We start from the raw sequence: 13,679 nt of genomic DNA, 5'->3' as shown, positions 1-13,679 counted from the left end.
ACTTCACCCTTTATTTTTCTTAATGATTGCTAACTAGTTATGCCAGGTGTTCAAAAGAACTGATTGGAACTGGAACCGATGGGTATCCGGGGTTTGGTTCCTGTTCCTACCCGGAATTCTTCGTCAACGGGTAGATTTCGATTCTAAATTTTTGGAATCGTCACTGTACGGTTCCGATTCCGGTTACAGTCAGGAACGGAAATTGGAAACCGAGACTAATATAAAATAAAATTAAAGAGAGGGGGGTTAATAAAAAATTTTATAGAAAAAGTAACGTGAATACATTTGTATTTATATTTCATAATATTTAAAAAAGTTAGTTTGACTTTTGAGAATCTACCTTTTCAAAATAATAGAATTTGTAATTGTAATTTTATTTTTACTAACAAGTGCCGCGGGGAGGGGGGAGGGGGATATTTGTATATTTTTAAGAGTTTTTTATCATTTTAAAAACTTTTGGGGGTAACTGAATTTACAAGGTACTTGGAAGCGAAACCATTGTTATATGTTCTGGTTCTAGGTATCCAAGAACTGAAACCGTCAATTTCGATTCTGATTCTGATTCCTTCAAAAAATACAAGGCTCCCGGAATGAACACTCTTAAGTTATGGGGTTGAAATATTTACGACTTTAAGTTGGACTGCTGTGATGTACAGTAATAATATCACTTGAAGTAAACGTGACGTACGCAATTGGCATCGTACTCCAGTCAATCAAAAAACACAACAAAATCAACGGTCCGGATCTTAAAGAAACTCTGGTTACATACGGTTGATACACAGTAAACTTTCCTCTCAGTATTTCTTCCCTTCATGCTCCATTAGACTTTTTTCTGAGTACTTAGAAGAGAACACTCGCACACACTCGAAGCCGACTGAGAATGACCGAAGAAGCGCAAGATAGCGAGACTGTGAAGAACGACGCGCACGATAACATGGAGTCCCAAATTAAGGGTGCCATGCACTCTCGCATTTCTCACTTCAAAGAACAAGCCGAGTACACACTTATAAACTCTCACTCTCTGTACATATCTATGTTTAGTTGTTCAATGAAGGAGTAGAAAGTCAAATTTTTTTTTTTTTGAGTGATTTGTTTGCTCAATTATGTGCATATCGTGTTTAGAAAATTGATTTTTGTGGTTTAATTTGTTTTACTATTGAACGGGGATTGTTGGAGAAAGTTGGGGACTGCTAGGGGATTATGTTTAATTTAATTCTGAGACATTGATTAATTAAAAGAGAAGCAATAAAAAACGTGAAAGAGAAACAATGCAAGGCTGAGTATAATCCTACTTTTGATTAAAAAAAAAAAATTGACCTTGTTCACAAAATTAAGGCCGTGAATCGTTTTTATCTTGTGGACGGTGCTGCTCAAGTGTGCTATAGGTGTTTTGAGCTAGCATTATGTGTGTAAGATTTTCACTTCCTATGATTGAATTTGGTTCGAAGTGGAAATGGATCCTTGTCTGGACTTTTGTGTTAATGACTGAAAGGTGATTTTGCTGGTGTAAGCTTTCTCAAGGGGGTTTAAGGGTGAATAATTGTTATATTCTATTTGTTACAGAAGTTTGTGGGTTGTAGGATAGTTGAACAAGGGAGGGTCCTGGGACCGGCCATGGATGATATTTTGATGTTGAATGTTGCGTTGATGGTTCACTACAAGTACTATGTTTAATCCACTTTGCACATAAGCAGAGGGTAGAAGATTGTACGCAGCAGATTAGAAAAAGAGCATTGGTATCTTTTTGGCTTTTGCCTTATTGACAATGGAGCCGCCATTGATATTCCAACTGCCATTTTTTTTTGGGGTGAAATCCACTACGGATGTATGGAAAGAAAAAATTGTTGGAAATAAACTTGATGGAAATTAAAAAGAGTTTTTGGAAGAAGTGAAAGAAAGACTCTTGTTTGAATATGGTCTCTTGTCAATTGGTGATGAAAAGTATGTTATTTAGTTTTGTCTTCTATATGATATGGAAAAATAGAGTTAAAGGAGTTAATAAATGCTTTTGACCTCCCTATTTCTTTTAGTCTTGTGTTCTAAATGATATTCCTCTGGTTCCTCTTTCTAGGTTATAGGATGTGCCGAAGTTCAATTCAATGTCTAAATAAAGAAATGAGGATGAGAAAATCCATTGTGTGTGATAACGTTAAATGTTGATTGAAGATTGTTGCCTTCTTGGTGATTCACTTACTACTTTCTGTTTAGCTTCCTTGATTTCCTCATTCTTTTGTGGCCAAATATAGTTTTGCATGCAAATGGTCCTTGCTATGTAATCTCATGTTTTTTTTTTTCTTTTGGGTTGTGCTTAATATTTTATGATTATCGTGTAGTCATTACAATATATGTGGTGATCCTGATTCAATTTATTCCATGGTATCTTAATTAATACCTTAGCTTGAATTGTTACTCTATGTACCAAAAATGAGAGCGGTTGAATAGTTGTCACAATTTGTTCCCAATTGCAGTTCTTTGACTCTTGAGGGGGTTCGGAGATTGTTAGAGAAGGACCTCGGGGTAGAGACATATGCTCTGGATGTGTATAAGAAATTTATAAAGCAATGTTTGGCGGAGGTACCCTTTTTATATCCAAATACTTCTTCAGTCTTTATCCATGTATTATATTAGTGGTTATATTAGAAAGCATGTGTCATGATGTTCATTTTTTGTTTTCTTGCACATTCAGTTATGCTTTAAATATCTCTTCTAATTGCTTGTTTTTGAGTAAAGTGATTTGGTAATTACTTATCATTTATCATAGAAAATAAATTTTGGTAGTCTTCAGTTTATTGGAAATTGTTAATTGCTTGTTTGTGGGTACAGTCTAGTGAAACTTAAAATCTCTTTTATTTGACCTTCCAATACGTGAACATTGAATCTTAGAGATTTGGAAAAGATGTGCATACTCTTGTTGGGTTTTGGCAATTTGGTGCAACTTAATGTTGCTTGCAAATAGTTCTTTTAGTCTTATAAAAATCTCTGGTAGGTTATATTATCATCATCATTTCGTTGTTATGACTTGTATTAAGTTGCCATTCCTGTTGTTCTTATCACAAATATTTCATCATCATCATTATACTAGACTTTACATGCTAACCAATTTTTCATTCTTGAGTTCTGACTGTTGATAAAAGGTGTCCAAAGTATTATTTATATCTCATGTTTGCTTGTGTTGGATAAATTCTTAATTTTAGTGCATGAATGTTGCTGGTGACAACAATGCCTCAAATACTTCTGGGGAAACTGCTAAACCAAATGTTTGTTCAACAAAAGGAGGAGAAGGAGAAAAATCGCCTGAAAGTCGTCAGTCAACAAAAGATGTAAAGGAACCTTGCTCCGAAGATGCAGAGAAAATGGAAGACTCTCCTGTATTGGGCCTTCTGACCGGAAATAAAACACCTAAATCTGAAGCTGAGGAAACTCAAGGCCATGATAAAGAACCTCCAAGTGAGAGCGCAATAAAGATAGCCATCAGAAAAAGAGCTGCTTACATCAAAGCTAATTCTGAGTATGCTACTTCATCACTTGAAATGTCATTAATTGTATTACTATTGCTTCATTTGTATACAGCCTCTTTGATCATAATATGCATTTATGTTCATTTTCCCTATGCTTATGAAACATATAAGTTTTCAGTCGAATCATTTTTTTGCTGTATATTTTCCTGGGGTTCAGGTGATTGAAACAAATACCTATCTCTTGCTTTCTCTCAGGACAATTACAATGGCTGGACTTCGTCGATTGTTGGAGGAAGATTTTAAACTTGATAAATATGCTCTTGATCCATATAAGAAGTTGATTAGTGAGAAATTAGATGAGGTGAGTTGTTGAAGATGCATCATATATCTATTAGAGGTACTTTATATAATTCACTATCCAGTAATTACCTCTGGTATTTATCAGGTACTGAGATCCGATGAAGTTTTGAAACCTTCAACTGTGGAAAAGAAGAAAAACCTCAAGAACAATTCTCATAACAAAGCATCGAAAAAGGTCACTAGTCAAGGAAGTTCTGATTCATCAGAAAGTGAGACCAGAGAGGAAGAAGATGATGTAAAACCCAGAAAGAAAATTGTTTCAAAAGGAAAGTTGCAGAATTCTGAAGGGCTTAAAAAACGGAAAAGACTGGAAAAGGAAACCAAGGTATCTGGCAAGAAGCATATCAAGGCTACAAAAACAGTGTCAAAGGATAATAGTGATGCAGAAGAGAGTGAGATTGTGTCTGAAGATGATCCATCACAATCATCTGCTGAGAAACCTGTGAAGGTCGTCCTTTTTATTTTTCTAAGATCTCTCCAAAATCTGAAGGCTGATCAGACCCATCTTACTATTTTCATCTTGTTTGCAAATGCAGAAAAAAGAAGTTTCAACTCCAGCATACGGGAAACGCGTAGAGCATCTAAAAACAGTAATCAAATCATGTGGGATGAGGTTCTACTTTAAACTCATAATTTGTGAGCTTACATTGTTGTCTAGATTGATGCCTTCACATTGTTTACTTCTTTTACAGTGTTCCTCCCTCAATTTACAAGAAGGTCAAGCAGGTTCCTGAGAATAAACGTGAAACTCAACTAATAAAGGAATTGGAGGACATACTTTCTAGGGAAGGACTGTCTTCAAATCCTTCTGAAAAAGGTACGCATTCCTATTGTATTTCCTAGCTTTACATGCAAACTGTCAGTCTGAGGTACTATGTTTGCTGATGGCAGACATTCAGAATGAGAGTTAAGTGTTTGTTATCTTGTCACTTGTTTCAAGCAAAAATAAAGGGGAAAAAAAAAGTCAGATACAGGCCTATTTACTTTCTCAATCTTCACTCACCCAAGCTAAGTATGATTTAGGTTGAGTAACATTTGTTCTCACATTTCCACAAACAGAGCTAGGATTTTTGAAAAGCATTGAAGGGTTAACTGTCTTTCAAAGAATAACTTGTGTAGTAATAAATGGTCACATGAGAAGATTTGAAGTTTGCAGGTTTCTCTTTATAATCCCCAAGGTAAATAGGATCAGATTTTGTCTTACAAACTGAAACAGTGTTTCTTTCCTCTTCCATTAGAGCTGAAGTTGGGTGGAATCTTCTTCTTTCTTGTTAATTGCTTGATATGCATCCTCTCCTGGGCATTGAAAGAAGATTTGTGGGCCAACCCTGTCCTTGTGTTCTCATAAGATCTATGGCATCTTCATATGGATGCTTAAGGCATCTAGGGTCTTTGAGGTTGCAGGACCTTGGTCCATGAGTAGAAAAATGGTCATTACTGGTCAGATTTTAGAGTCTTGTTGTTATGAAGGTTAATATTGGTCTGAAACTGGTCCTTGTTTTACTAATGGGATTGCACAGACCCTAACATGTATGCAGCATGTTCGATGCATTAAGATTGATAAGTTGTGTTCTTTTGTTTTTGGAACAATATATCCGTAGAAATCAAGGAAGTCAAAAAGAGAAAGGAAAGAGCAAGAGAACTTGAAGGCATTGACATGAGTAACATTGTGACAAGTTCACGAAGAAGGTCCACAACCAGTTTCATACCTCCACCAAAGCCCAAAATACCAGAGGTAAGCGATAGTAGTGATACTGAACACAGCAACAATGATGGTGATGATGACAGTGACAATGATGATGATGACAATAATGATGGCGGTGATCACGGTAGCAAGAGTGAAGAAGGAAATGAGGGTAAGTCTTAAGGATCTATTCTGCCCACTTTATTTTGTTTGTTATTTACATCAGGAACAATGGATTATCAACACACTCAATGGATACAAGGACTTGGATCCTGTGATTGCTGGTTTGGCTTATACTTGTTTGTTCCCTAACATCATATTTACCCAATAGTTGCAGAGGAGGCCGAGGACAGTGATTAAATATTGCGTGCGGTAGGAGTTGGTAGATGATTGATGAGAGGAGCTTCAATTTTTTATGGAGAATAATGATGTATCATGTATTAATCCTTTTAATTTGATTTTACTTTGTACTGGGTGTGGCAACATGCGACCTTTGATGGAGAACCTGTTGACACCTTTGCCTATTAGGAATTTTAGACTATAGTCAATTTAGTAATTTTTAAGGCTATCTTCCCTATAGAAGGTAGAGTAGATTTAAGCGTAGATTGTTGTATGTTAACATTTCAGTCATGACTTATATTTAGTTATAAATGTATAAAAGACGTCGAGGCCCTCTTGAATGTTCTTCCTATAATATGAAATACTTGTTTATTTTGGTTTCTATTTGCCGGGGTGGACTGCACTATTATGTGTAAAAGATGAGCTTACTTCTGCTGATTCATTTATAACATTACATGGTTTTTTAAAGATTGAAAAGAAAACATGAAATAATTAATTAGTGAAAAGGGGTTGCTTTTTTGAACAATTATTTATGAAAAGTGATATTCTCCAAAACCAAAATATCTTAGATGAGACAGATTTATTATATCATTATCTAATATAAAGGAAACAGATATGATATATCATTTATGGTAGGTGCTATTTATCAATAAGATGCTTTGAACAATAAACGAGTAGAGATACATGAATGAAACCGCGTAGAAGTCACTGCCAAATGGCATAAGAAAGCAGGGCCATTATCAGGAGCATTATTGATATGACCTTATAAATAAGAAAAAAAATAATGCGGTCAGCCTCAGAATGGATAATGATGCAAATGATGGACAATTGGAAACTCAACAGCAAGCGGACTTTAGATTAATTCGAAAGTTGTTCTGACTCTGAAAGAATGCGCCTCACTTCATTTGCAAGATTAATTACATGTTCGTCTTTGCATCCTGTGCATACAAATACGGTATTTTCAGGTAAAACAAACACTAATAATGTTACTTTTGGTCATACACAAATCCAAAGGGGGGTCATGAAGAAACTTACCAAATTCAAGAAGAGCCTTTTCAAGTTGGAAAAGGTAGTCTCTGTTGGGTCCTGAGGGGCCTTCAGCATTCACAATTTGTCTGCAAATTGAACCCAAAAAAAAAAAAAAAAAAAAAAAAAAAAAAAAAAAAAAAGGTCAAGAATGACTTAAACCAATGTCTCTCAAGTGACATTCATACAAGTGGAACTGAGGTTCAAAAATTGCTCAATGAATTGAATAAGAAGCATGTAACTGCATAAAGTTAAGCAAAGGTAAAGAGGCAGAAGAGACATACTTGGCAATATCTTCAATAGATGCAGGCCCCAAATAGTTTTGGTTCTGCTTCTTGTCTGCAGACGCAATGTATCTAGAGAATGATGGTGTAATTATAATCTGGTTAATTTTGGAAATCTAACATGTATAAGTTTGACAGTTTAATGATGTTTCTTCCACTTACACCATTACTCCAGTGACAACAGGAGTTGTGGCTGTGGGGTCCTGAAAAAACAAACTCAGTTGATATTACATTACTGATTAAACTTAAAACAATATCTGCATTTAAAGCTAATAGAGTTTCACATTTGGAACTCACGGTAAAGAAATCAATGTAAGCTTTCTGGTCATATTGTTTCTCCCTCACTTCTAAATGCTGTGCCATAAAGAGAAAGAAGGGAACAAATTATTAATTGCATCAACAAACAGTTACAAGCTCCCAGTTAAAATAAAACACCGATTCCTGTATAGTTGCAACATATCAGGCATAGTAAAGAATTTATGGAGGATGAAGTGCTACACAAACTGACAATGATGTATGCAATAACTAAAAAATAATTTTTCTAGCCTCTCAACCAAAATTTGGCTTCATTCGTCATACTCATAGTACTTATTGGCAGTGGTCCAATGTATTATGTAATTAGTCTGGGGATCAGTAAGATCTTCAAAATTAATATTGCATCTTGCACTAATAATAGGCAAGCAAAATTGATAAATTTGGATTTAAAAGACGAGCAACAATTATGTTCATCATAGAGAGGCAATGCTGAGAATAATACAAACTCTTCCATAATCAAGAATCAAATCAAAAAACATAGGCAACAAATTCTTCAGTATACCACTACCAGGATGAGCAAATCAACAAAAACACTTTTTGAGGCTATCGGTATATGAAAATTATCTTAGTTCTACTGAAAGTACTTCTCGATCTGAAAAAATCTCTGGTTTGCCACTCACAATTGATAGTTGCAAAATCAACAAAGCAATTATACAATAAACTGTAGAGCACAATCACACTGGTTTATATTGAGTATGACAAATGGCATCTTTCGTTCTTAACATAATAAGGCATATGATTACTAAGGCAACAAAGAAATTCCTGAAATTTTAAATAATGAACCATACATTTATTGCAATTTCTTTGTCCTCTTCCCTGGAAATCTTGTATGCAGCTCCCCACTATCACCTCGCAAAACAAAAGAACTATGTCACAAATTGGTCTCATTTGATACAGCAAAGCATTCGCACATAATTGAATCACCTGTATCTTTGATGTTGCCCCTCATTTCTATGTAGGAACAACAACATTGCAAATTTTTGACCCATCAAATAAAAATCATTCAACACTTAACAATCATTGCAGTCAAGCATCCTATAAGACTATAAACATAAATCAAAATCATCAAAACATAAATTCAATGCATCAAAACCACCCCACAATTGTGCAATACACCATGTAGACAATACACGATCGAATGAAATGAAAAGTCCCACATTGTTGGGGATCAATTGCATGGTGTTTGCCACTTGTAAGTAATATGATGTAATCTTCTGACGTTAACAACAGTAACAAGGAAAGGTTCAAAAGTGAAAAAACTAACACAGATTTCACCGTCGGCAGGTTCCAAAGTGACTGTTCTTCCAGGATTCTCGGGGGTGCCTCTGTGGTCAGTACTGCCTAATCATAAAAAAGAGTTAACTCAGCGTTCACGTACACAGATATTGAAGGGAAAAAAAAAGTACCTTGGTAGAAGACACGGCGATATCCTTTGATGAAACCGACAAGACGAACATCATAGTTAAACCCAACTTTCCATATTAGAGACCCGTACCCAAATACCCACATCACCATTTTTTGTCTCCTCACTCAAATCAAATGTATTGTTTCGCTTATAATATACCAGAACGATGACAAAAAACAAGAAAGAGGCCAATCAGTATCGCTGACGCTGTTTGTATTATTTTATTTTATCTTTTAATAAACATGGCCAGGTCTGTTTTTGTGACTTGAATGGGCTTGTTCTTGTAAATTATGAAGTGGGCTTCGTCTTTTACCGAAAGAGCGTGAAAAGATAATAATTTTTATTAGAAAAAATTTGATTGGTATTGAACTATTGATTATGTTTGGTCGCCAAAAAGAACAATTTTTTTTTTTTTTTTTTTTGGTGATAGGGGGTGTCTAGTCTAGTTTATGCATATTTTAACTAATCTCTCAGGACCATAAAATTAATAACCAGATAAACCCTTTAATGACTATTCCTATGAACAATTGAAAAAAATCAGACTCAAGACTTCTCATACTCAAGAGTCTCTATTGTCTCATCCGACCATCCAAGGGTGATTAGAATAAAAAGTTTCTCTCAGGTGTTTTTGATAGAGGTTATGCGCATGTGACATTCTTTATTCTCAGTTTCTCACAATTGCTTCTCAGTAGAATTTGATTCAAATTCTTCACTAGTAAGATTAAAGTAGGTTATTTTCTTTTCTATTCATGGTCAAATACAAGGAAAGAACTTGATTCTTTTCTGGCTTACGCCTTCTTTATAATCCATAAATGACAGAGAATCTTGCCTACTGCTATTGTATATGATGAAATATAATTAATGTTCAAGCCATACCAAAAGGTAATTGTTCAATTATTATCTTCCCGATTACACATGAAAATTATACATCAAATTTCATCCACTTATACTCTTTGGATAAACGAAGAAAAATAACTGATTTGTTACCAATGCCGAAACCAACAAAGTAAAAATTGGTTCCTGTTGAGAACATATATATATATATAAAGTGAAGCACTGAAGTGTTATTTGGTGGAATTGTGGCAGGCCCCATCGATTGAATTTTCAACTTTGATTGACGTATCATTGTTTGTAACAGGAAGTTCACATTGTTGATGATCGCCTTTCTCAACTGTGAATGGTGCTGCTGAGCTTGGAAGATCTTTGCTTTTGCCCCACACGTAAGTGTAAAGTCCCAAAGTTACGAAAATGGCTCCAATTATGCTGAAAATAATTATATAACCACATGTACAAGTTGTAAGTAATAGTACTGATCCATAATCAAATTCTGGTAATAATAAAAATACATTTTCACCTTCCCAGATAGAGTTGCTCAGCCAAAAATATGGCCCCTAAAGCTGCAGTGACAACCATGGCTAAAGGGCTGAAAGCCGCTATAAACACTGGTCCTTGATCTTTGTTCACTACACCTTGTACATAATATCCAATTCCAGAACATACCAGCCCCTGATTAATTGATTAATCTCATGTTAAAATTCATTAATCATTCACCTTCCCAGTAATTTAATTATAAACCAACAAGAACAAGAAAAAAGAGATCAGATTCAATTGCAACATATAATAATTGAATATATATTTGTTACTGACCGAGTAAGTAACGGCGAGGAGCCTGGAGTCACAGCCTATTTTCCAGGCATTCATGTCACGTTCCATCGCAAGTGTCAAAGCAGCGCCTTCCACCACTCCCATTAAACATACCAAAGCTGTAAGAGACAGCTCCGCCGGATACTTCTTTATCGTGATTGACTGGGAAAAAGAAAACGTATTCATTAATATATAAATAAACACCTAATAAGAATATATATTTTTTGAGTCTCCTACTCACTTGCAGTATGAAGAAGCCTGAAAAGCCGCAGCAACCGATTAGGAGCATTATGGTTCCGCTGATCCAATGCTTGCCTGTAGCTGATTCATTGCTGGCACTGTGGTGGCTTCCTCCTCCTGATTTTATAAAATCAATGATGGGACCTTTGTATAATGTCATCACCATGGCTCCTATGATCGTTATTGCAGTTCCAATCACCTTGGCTAGACTTTGAATTTTCTTAATATTAACACTTTCTAACCTGTTCATCAACAAATTACTATGCTGTAAAATCCACTGATAAAATTAATGCATATAGTTCATCTCAGTTATGGTTCTCATACTGACATTTTCTTTTGTTCATTTACTAATTCTCTCAGATTCTCTCGATTTATTGCCTGTTACTGGCATATCAATCGGGGAAACATTACCAAAAAGTTAAAATTATGAGGGATAAGATCACTTGATTTATTATATATTCAATTTTGCAAGCATGTATATATGGTGAGCATTTTGATCATAAAGAGTGGTTACACGCTTTTATACATATATATGATATTTTTTTATTTGTGGGGGATCTTTGTTGTGCAGCAAGTTGTTTGAAGCCATTCTTTTTCTAAGTAGTAAGATGATTCTGTCTCCCACTTCTATTATTATCGTACTAACAGCAGAAGCAAAAGTGAGTTATATCTTATATAATGTTAAAATATAGAAATTAAGAAAAAGATAACATTACTATGAAAAAATAATAACATATAAAAAGTGGGAATTATTTGGTAATGCATATATATAATGCGTCCATTTGCATTTTAATATGATGATATAGTCCTAATAAACTAGATTTGAATATTAATATAGCACTGATTAAGATGTTGCAGTATGATTTGACTACTGAAAGTCTAGAGCTATTATTCCCACTGTGCTGGCATCTGCGCACAACGAGCCTTTCTGAAAAGTTGCTCTTTCTGGGATCTTATGCCTTAGCATTTTTGCTGAAGATCTAAGATAATAATGAACTAATAATTTAAAACTTAAATTAACCTGAGAAGAACTGCCATGATGAAGGTGAATGCAGGAGCAAGATTGACAGTTGCAGATGCAAATGTTGCAGTGGTATACTTCATTCCCAGATAGTATAAATTCTGGTCAAGCACTGGCCTATACATAATCCAAACATCACCAAGATTAATTTAGTGATTTACATCATACCCGTTTAAACATTGATTGGTCAGCTAAACATGTAATTAAAAGTTTTTATAATTATAAACAAGTTGTTAAGAGTATTACTCCAGAAAACCAAGCAGCATTATTTGAAGGAAGATGGGGAGTGTCACCTTTGGCCTTCTTCCTCTGCATAAAGCGCCAAAACATTATCATCAACGTTATCACTCAATGATGCAGCCATTTTTATCATCAAATTTGAGCCAAAAAAGAAGGATATTAAGCAGGAACAGAAACAAAATGGTGTACAGACCTTTCGAGGACAAGAGCGAAGGGTGCAATAACAAGTGCAGCAACCACATGGCGATAGACTGCAAGCACGTAGTGACTCATTCCATGATTCAAAGAAACCATGGTGATTACAAACATCCCTGCGTAGCCACACTGAATGGACACTTCCAACAAATATGCTCTCACTTTTTTAATCTCCTGCAACCATTTTGATATCTTACTGCTCGTCCTTTGATTTCCTCCCATCTCTCTTTCCTTCTGTCTCTTACTCACAGCCACACTCTCTCAAGCTTTACAATGGCTGTCAACGATATATCCAATGAGACTTGAGAAATGTCCTCTTTTATAGACTAACTGATGAACTGTTATATTATTGATGTGATATTCATAATGTACTGTAACAGCTCATTTCAACAGTTGAATTGAATGTAAAAGAGAGTATATATAGTTAATTGTGATATGTCTTTCCACCTATTTTACATGTGGACAAGACTTTAAATGGTATTCTTTTATTTGACAAAACTTATTTAAGACAGTATCACCTTACTTTGTTGACATGATAAGATCATCTAATAATATAATATTATGTGTCACTATATATTTGTCAAATTTTCTCTTTTATTCATTTGGCCGAATTGCATTTGATATCCCATGTGAATAAGCTATAGAAGAAAGCACCGATAAATTTTTTCTATTCTTCTTCTATTCAAGTTTTAATCTCTCCTGCATTCTATTATTACATTTTCCTCCCTTTTGGAATTTCTTTTTTGAATTTGTTTATAGTACAACATTACTTTTAATTTTCAAAATCCAATGATTTACACGAATCTAAACATGTTAGATGTTACTGACAAGCAACTTAATGATCCTCAAACGAAAGTGAACCTTTATAAAAATGGCAGCAGGTTCATTGAATGACCATAAAATGATACAAATTAAGAGTTCAATGTCAATGGCATACAGAGTGGACAGCATTAATTTCTAAAAGATATTGGATTCAGATATTGAACTGGCTTCTAATCTAACTCATTTTTGGACCTTTTGTCTTATGATACTGTTTACTTCCATTGCTTTTCAAATTGATTATTTTGAATCATATCTTCATGGGATTATTCTGATTCCCCCTGAATTATTTCCCTTCACTCTTTCTCAGATTGTATTTTGGACACCATATAATTATAAGAGCACCAATAACTTGTCCAACTTAAACTAAACGAATCATTTGGAGGGAAACGTCTGAAATTTTAAGGCCTCTTTGTTTTGTCTATGGGCAAGTTTCTCATCAGCTGTAAACCCAGATAGGCTTTTTTTATTTTTATGGTAGGGGCCAGAACCACAGAAGAGTTATAGTGGCTACTCCTGTTGAGATAAAAGAAAAAGGTTTGGTGCTTTTGGGAAATTCCACAGAATCAATCTTATTTGGAATAGTTCTTTCAACTGAAAAAAAGAAAACTATACTGATAACATGGTGATTATTCTACTCTGCGCATTC

General features: G+C 34.8%; 3 protein-coding genes across 5 annotated transcripts; 1 reads left to right on the top strand and 2 right to left on the bottom strand.

Annotated features, from left to right (window-relative positions):
- Window positions 1-783: 783 nt before the first annotated feature.
- On the top strand, window positions 784-6,225 carry LOC116139716 (uncharacterized protein DDB_G0283697). Of its 2 annotated transcripts, none has more exons than XM_031425374.1 (9): window positions 784-996; window positions 2,469-2,574; window positions 3,195-3,508; window positions 3,714-3,819; window positions 3,904-4,266; window positions 4,355-4,431; window positions 4,511-4,635; window positions 5,420-5,674; window positions 5,840-6,225. In XM_031425374.1, exons 1-9 carry the CDS (start codon window positions 881-883, stop codon window positions 5,860-5,862), a joined length of 1,485 nt encoding a protein of 494 aa, XP_031281234.1. In that variant the 5' UTR covers window positions 784-880; the 3' UTR covers window positions 5,863-6,225. The 2 variants fall into 2 exon arrangements, with proteins under 2 accessions (XP_031281234.1, XP_031281233.1); XM_031425373.1 differs by having other exon boundaries at window positions 786-996; window positions 5,834-6,225.
- Window positions 6,226-6,483: 258 nt separating this feature from the next.
- On the bottom strand, window positions 6,484-9,099 carry LOC116139717 (gamma-glutamylcyclotransferase 2-3). Of its 2 annotated transcripts, XM_031425375.1 has the most exons (8): window positions 8,873-9,096; window positions 8,731-8,807; window positions 8,255-8,308; window positions 7,449-7,505; window positions 7,314-7,354; window positions 7,152-7,223; window positions 6,877-6,956; window positions 6,484-6,779 (listed from the first exon to the last, which is right to left on the bottom strand). In XM_031425375.1, the coding sequence occupies exons 1-8, from the start codon at window positions 8,979-8,981 to the stop codon at window positions 6,700-6,702; spliced, it is 570 nt and encodes a 189-aa protein (XP_031281235.1). In that variant the 5' UTR covers window positions 8,982-9,096; the 3' UTR covers window positions 6,484-6,699. The 2 variants fall into 2 exon arrangements, with proteins under 2 accessions (XP_031281235.1, XP_031281236.1); XM_031425376.1 differs by lacking the exon at window positions 8,255-8,308 and having other exon boundaries at window positions 8,873-9,099.
- Window positions 9,100-10,410: 1,311 nt separating this feature from the next.
- On the bottom strand, window positions 10,411-12,497 carry LOC116139738 (WAT1-related protein At1g21890-like). Its single transcript, XM_031425403.1, has 6 exons — window positions 12,210-12,497; window positions 12,023-12,085; window positions 11,777-11,893; window positions 10,757-10,997; window positions 10,519-10,677; window positions 10,411-10,422 (listed from the first exon to the last, which is right to left on the bottom strand). The coding sequence occupies exons 1-6, from the start codon at window positions 12,431-12,433 to the stop codon at window positions 10,411-10,413; spliced, it is 816 nt and encodes a 271-aa protein (XP_031281263.1). The 5' UTR covers window positions 12,434-12,497.
- Between the last annotated feature and the right edge of the window lie 1,182 nt (window positions 12,498-13,679).

Source organism: Pistacia vera, unplaced genomic scaffold (genome assembly GCF_008641045.1).
Source record: "Pistacia vera cultivar Batoury unplaced genomic scaffold, PisVer_v2 Contig359, whole genome shotgun sequence".
In the NCBI taxonomy this organism is placed as follows: domain Eukaryota; kingdom Viridiplantae; phylum Streptophyta; class Magnoliopsida; order Sapindales; family Anacardiaceae; genus Pistacia; species Pistacia vera.
Note: the sequence above shows the minus strand (reverse complement) of the source record. Positions and strands in the feature narration are given on the sequence as shown.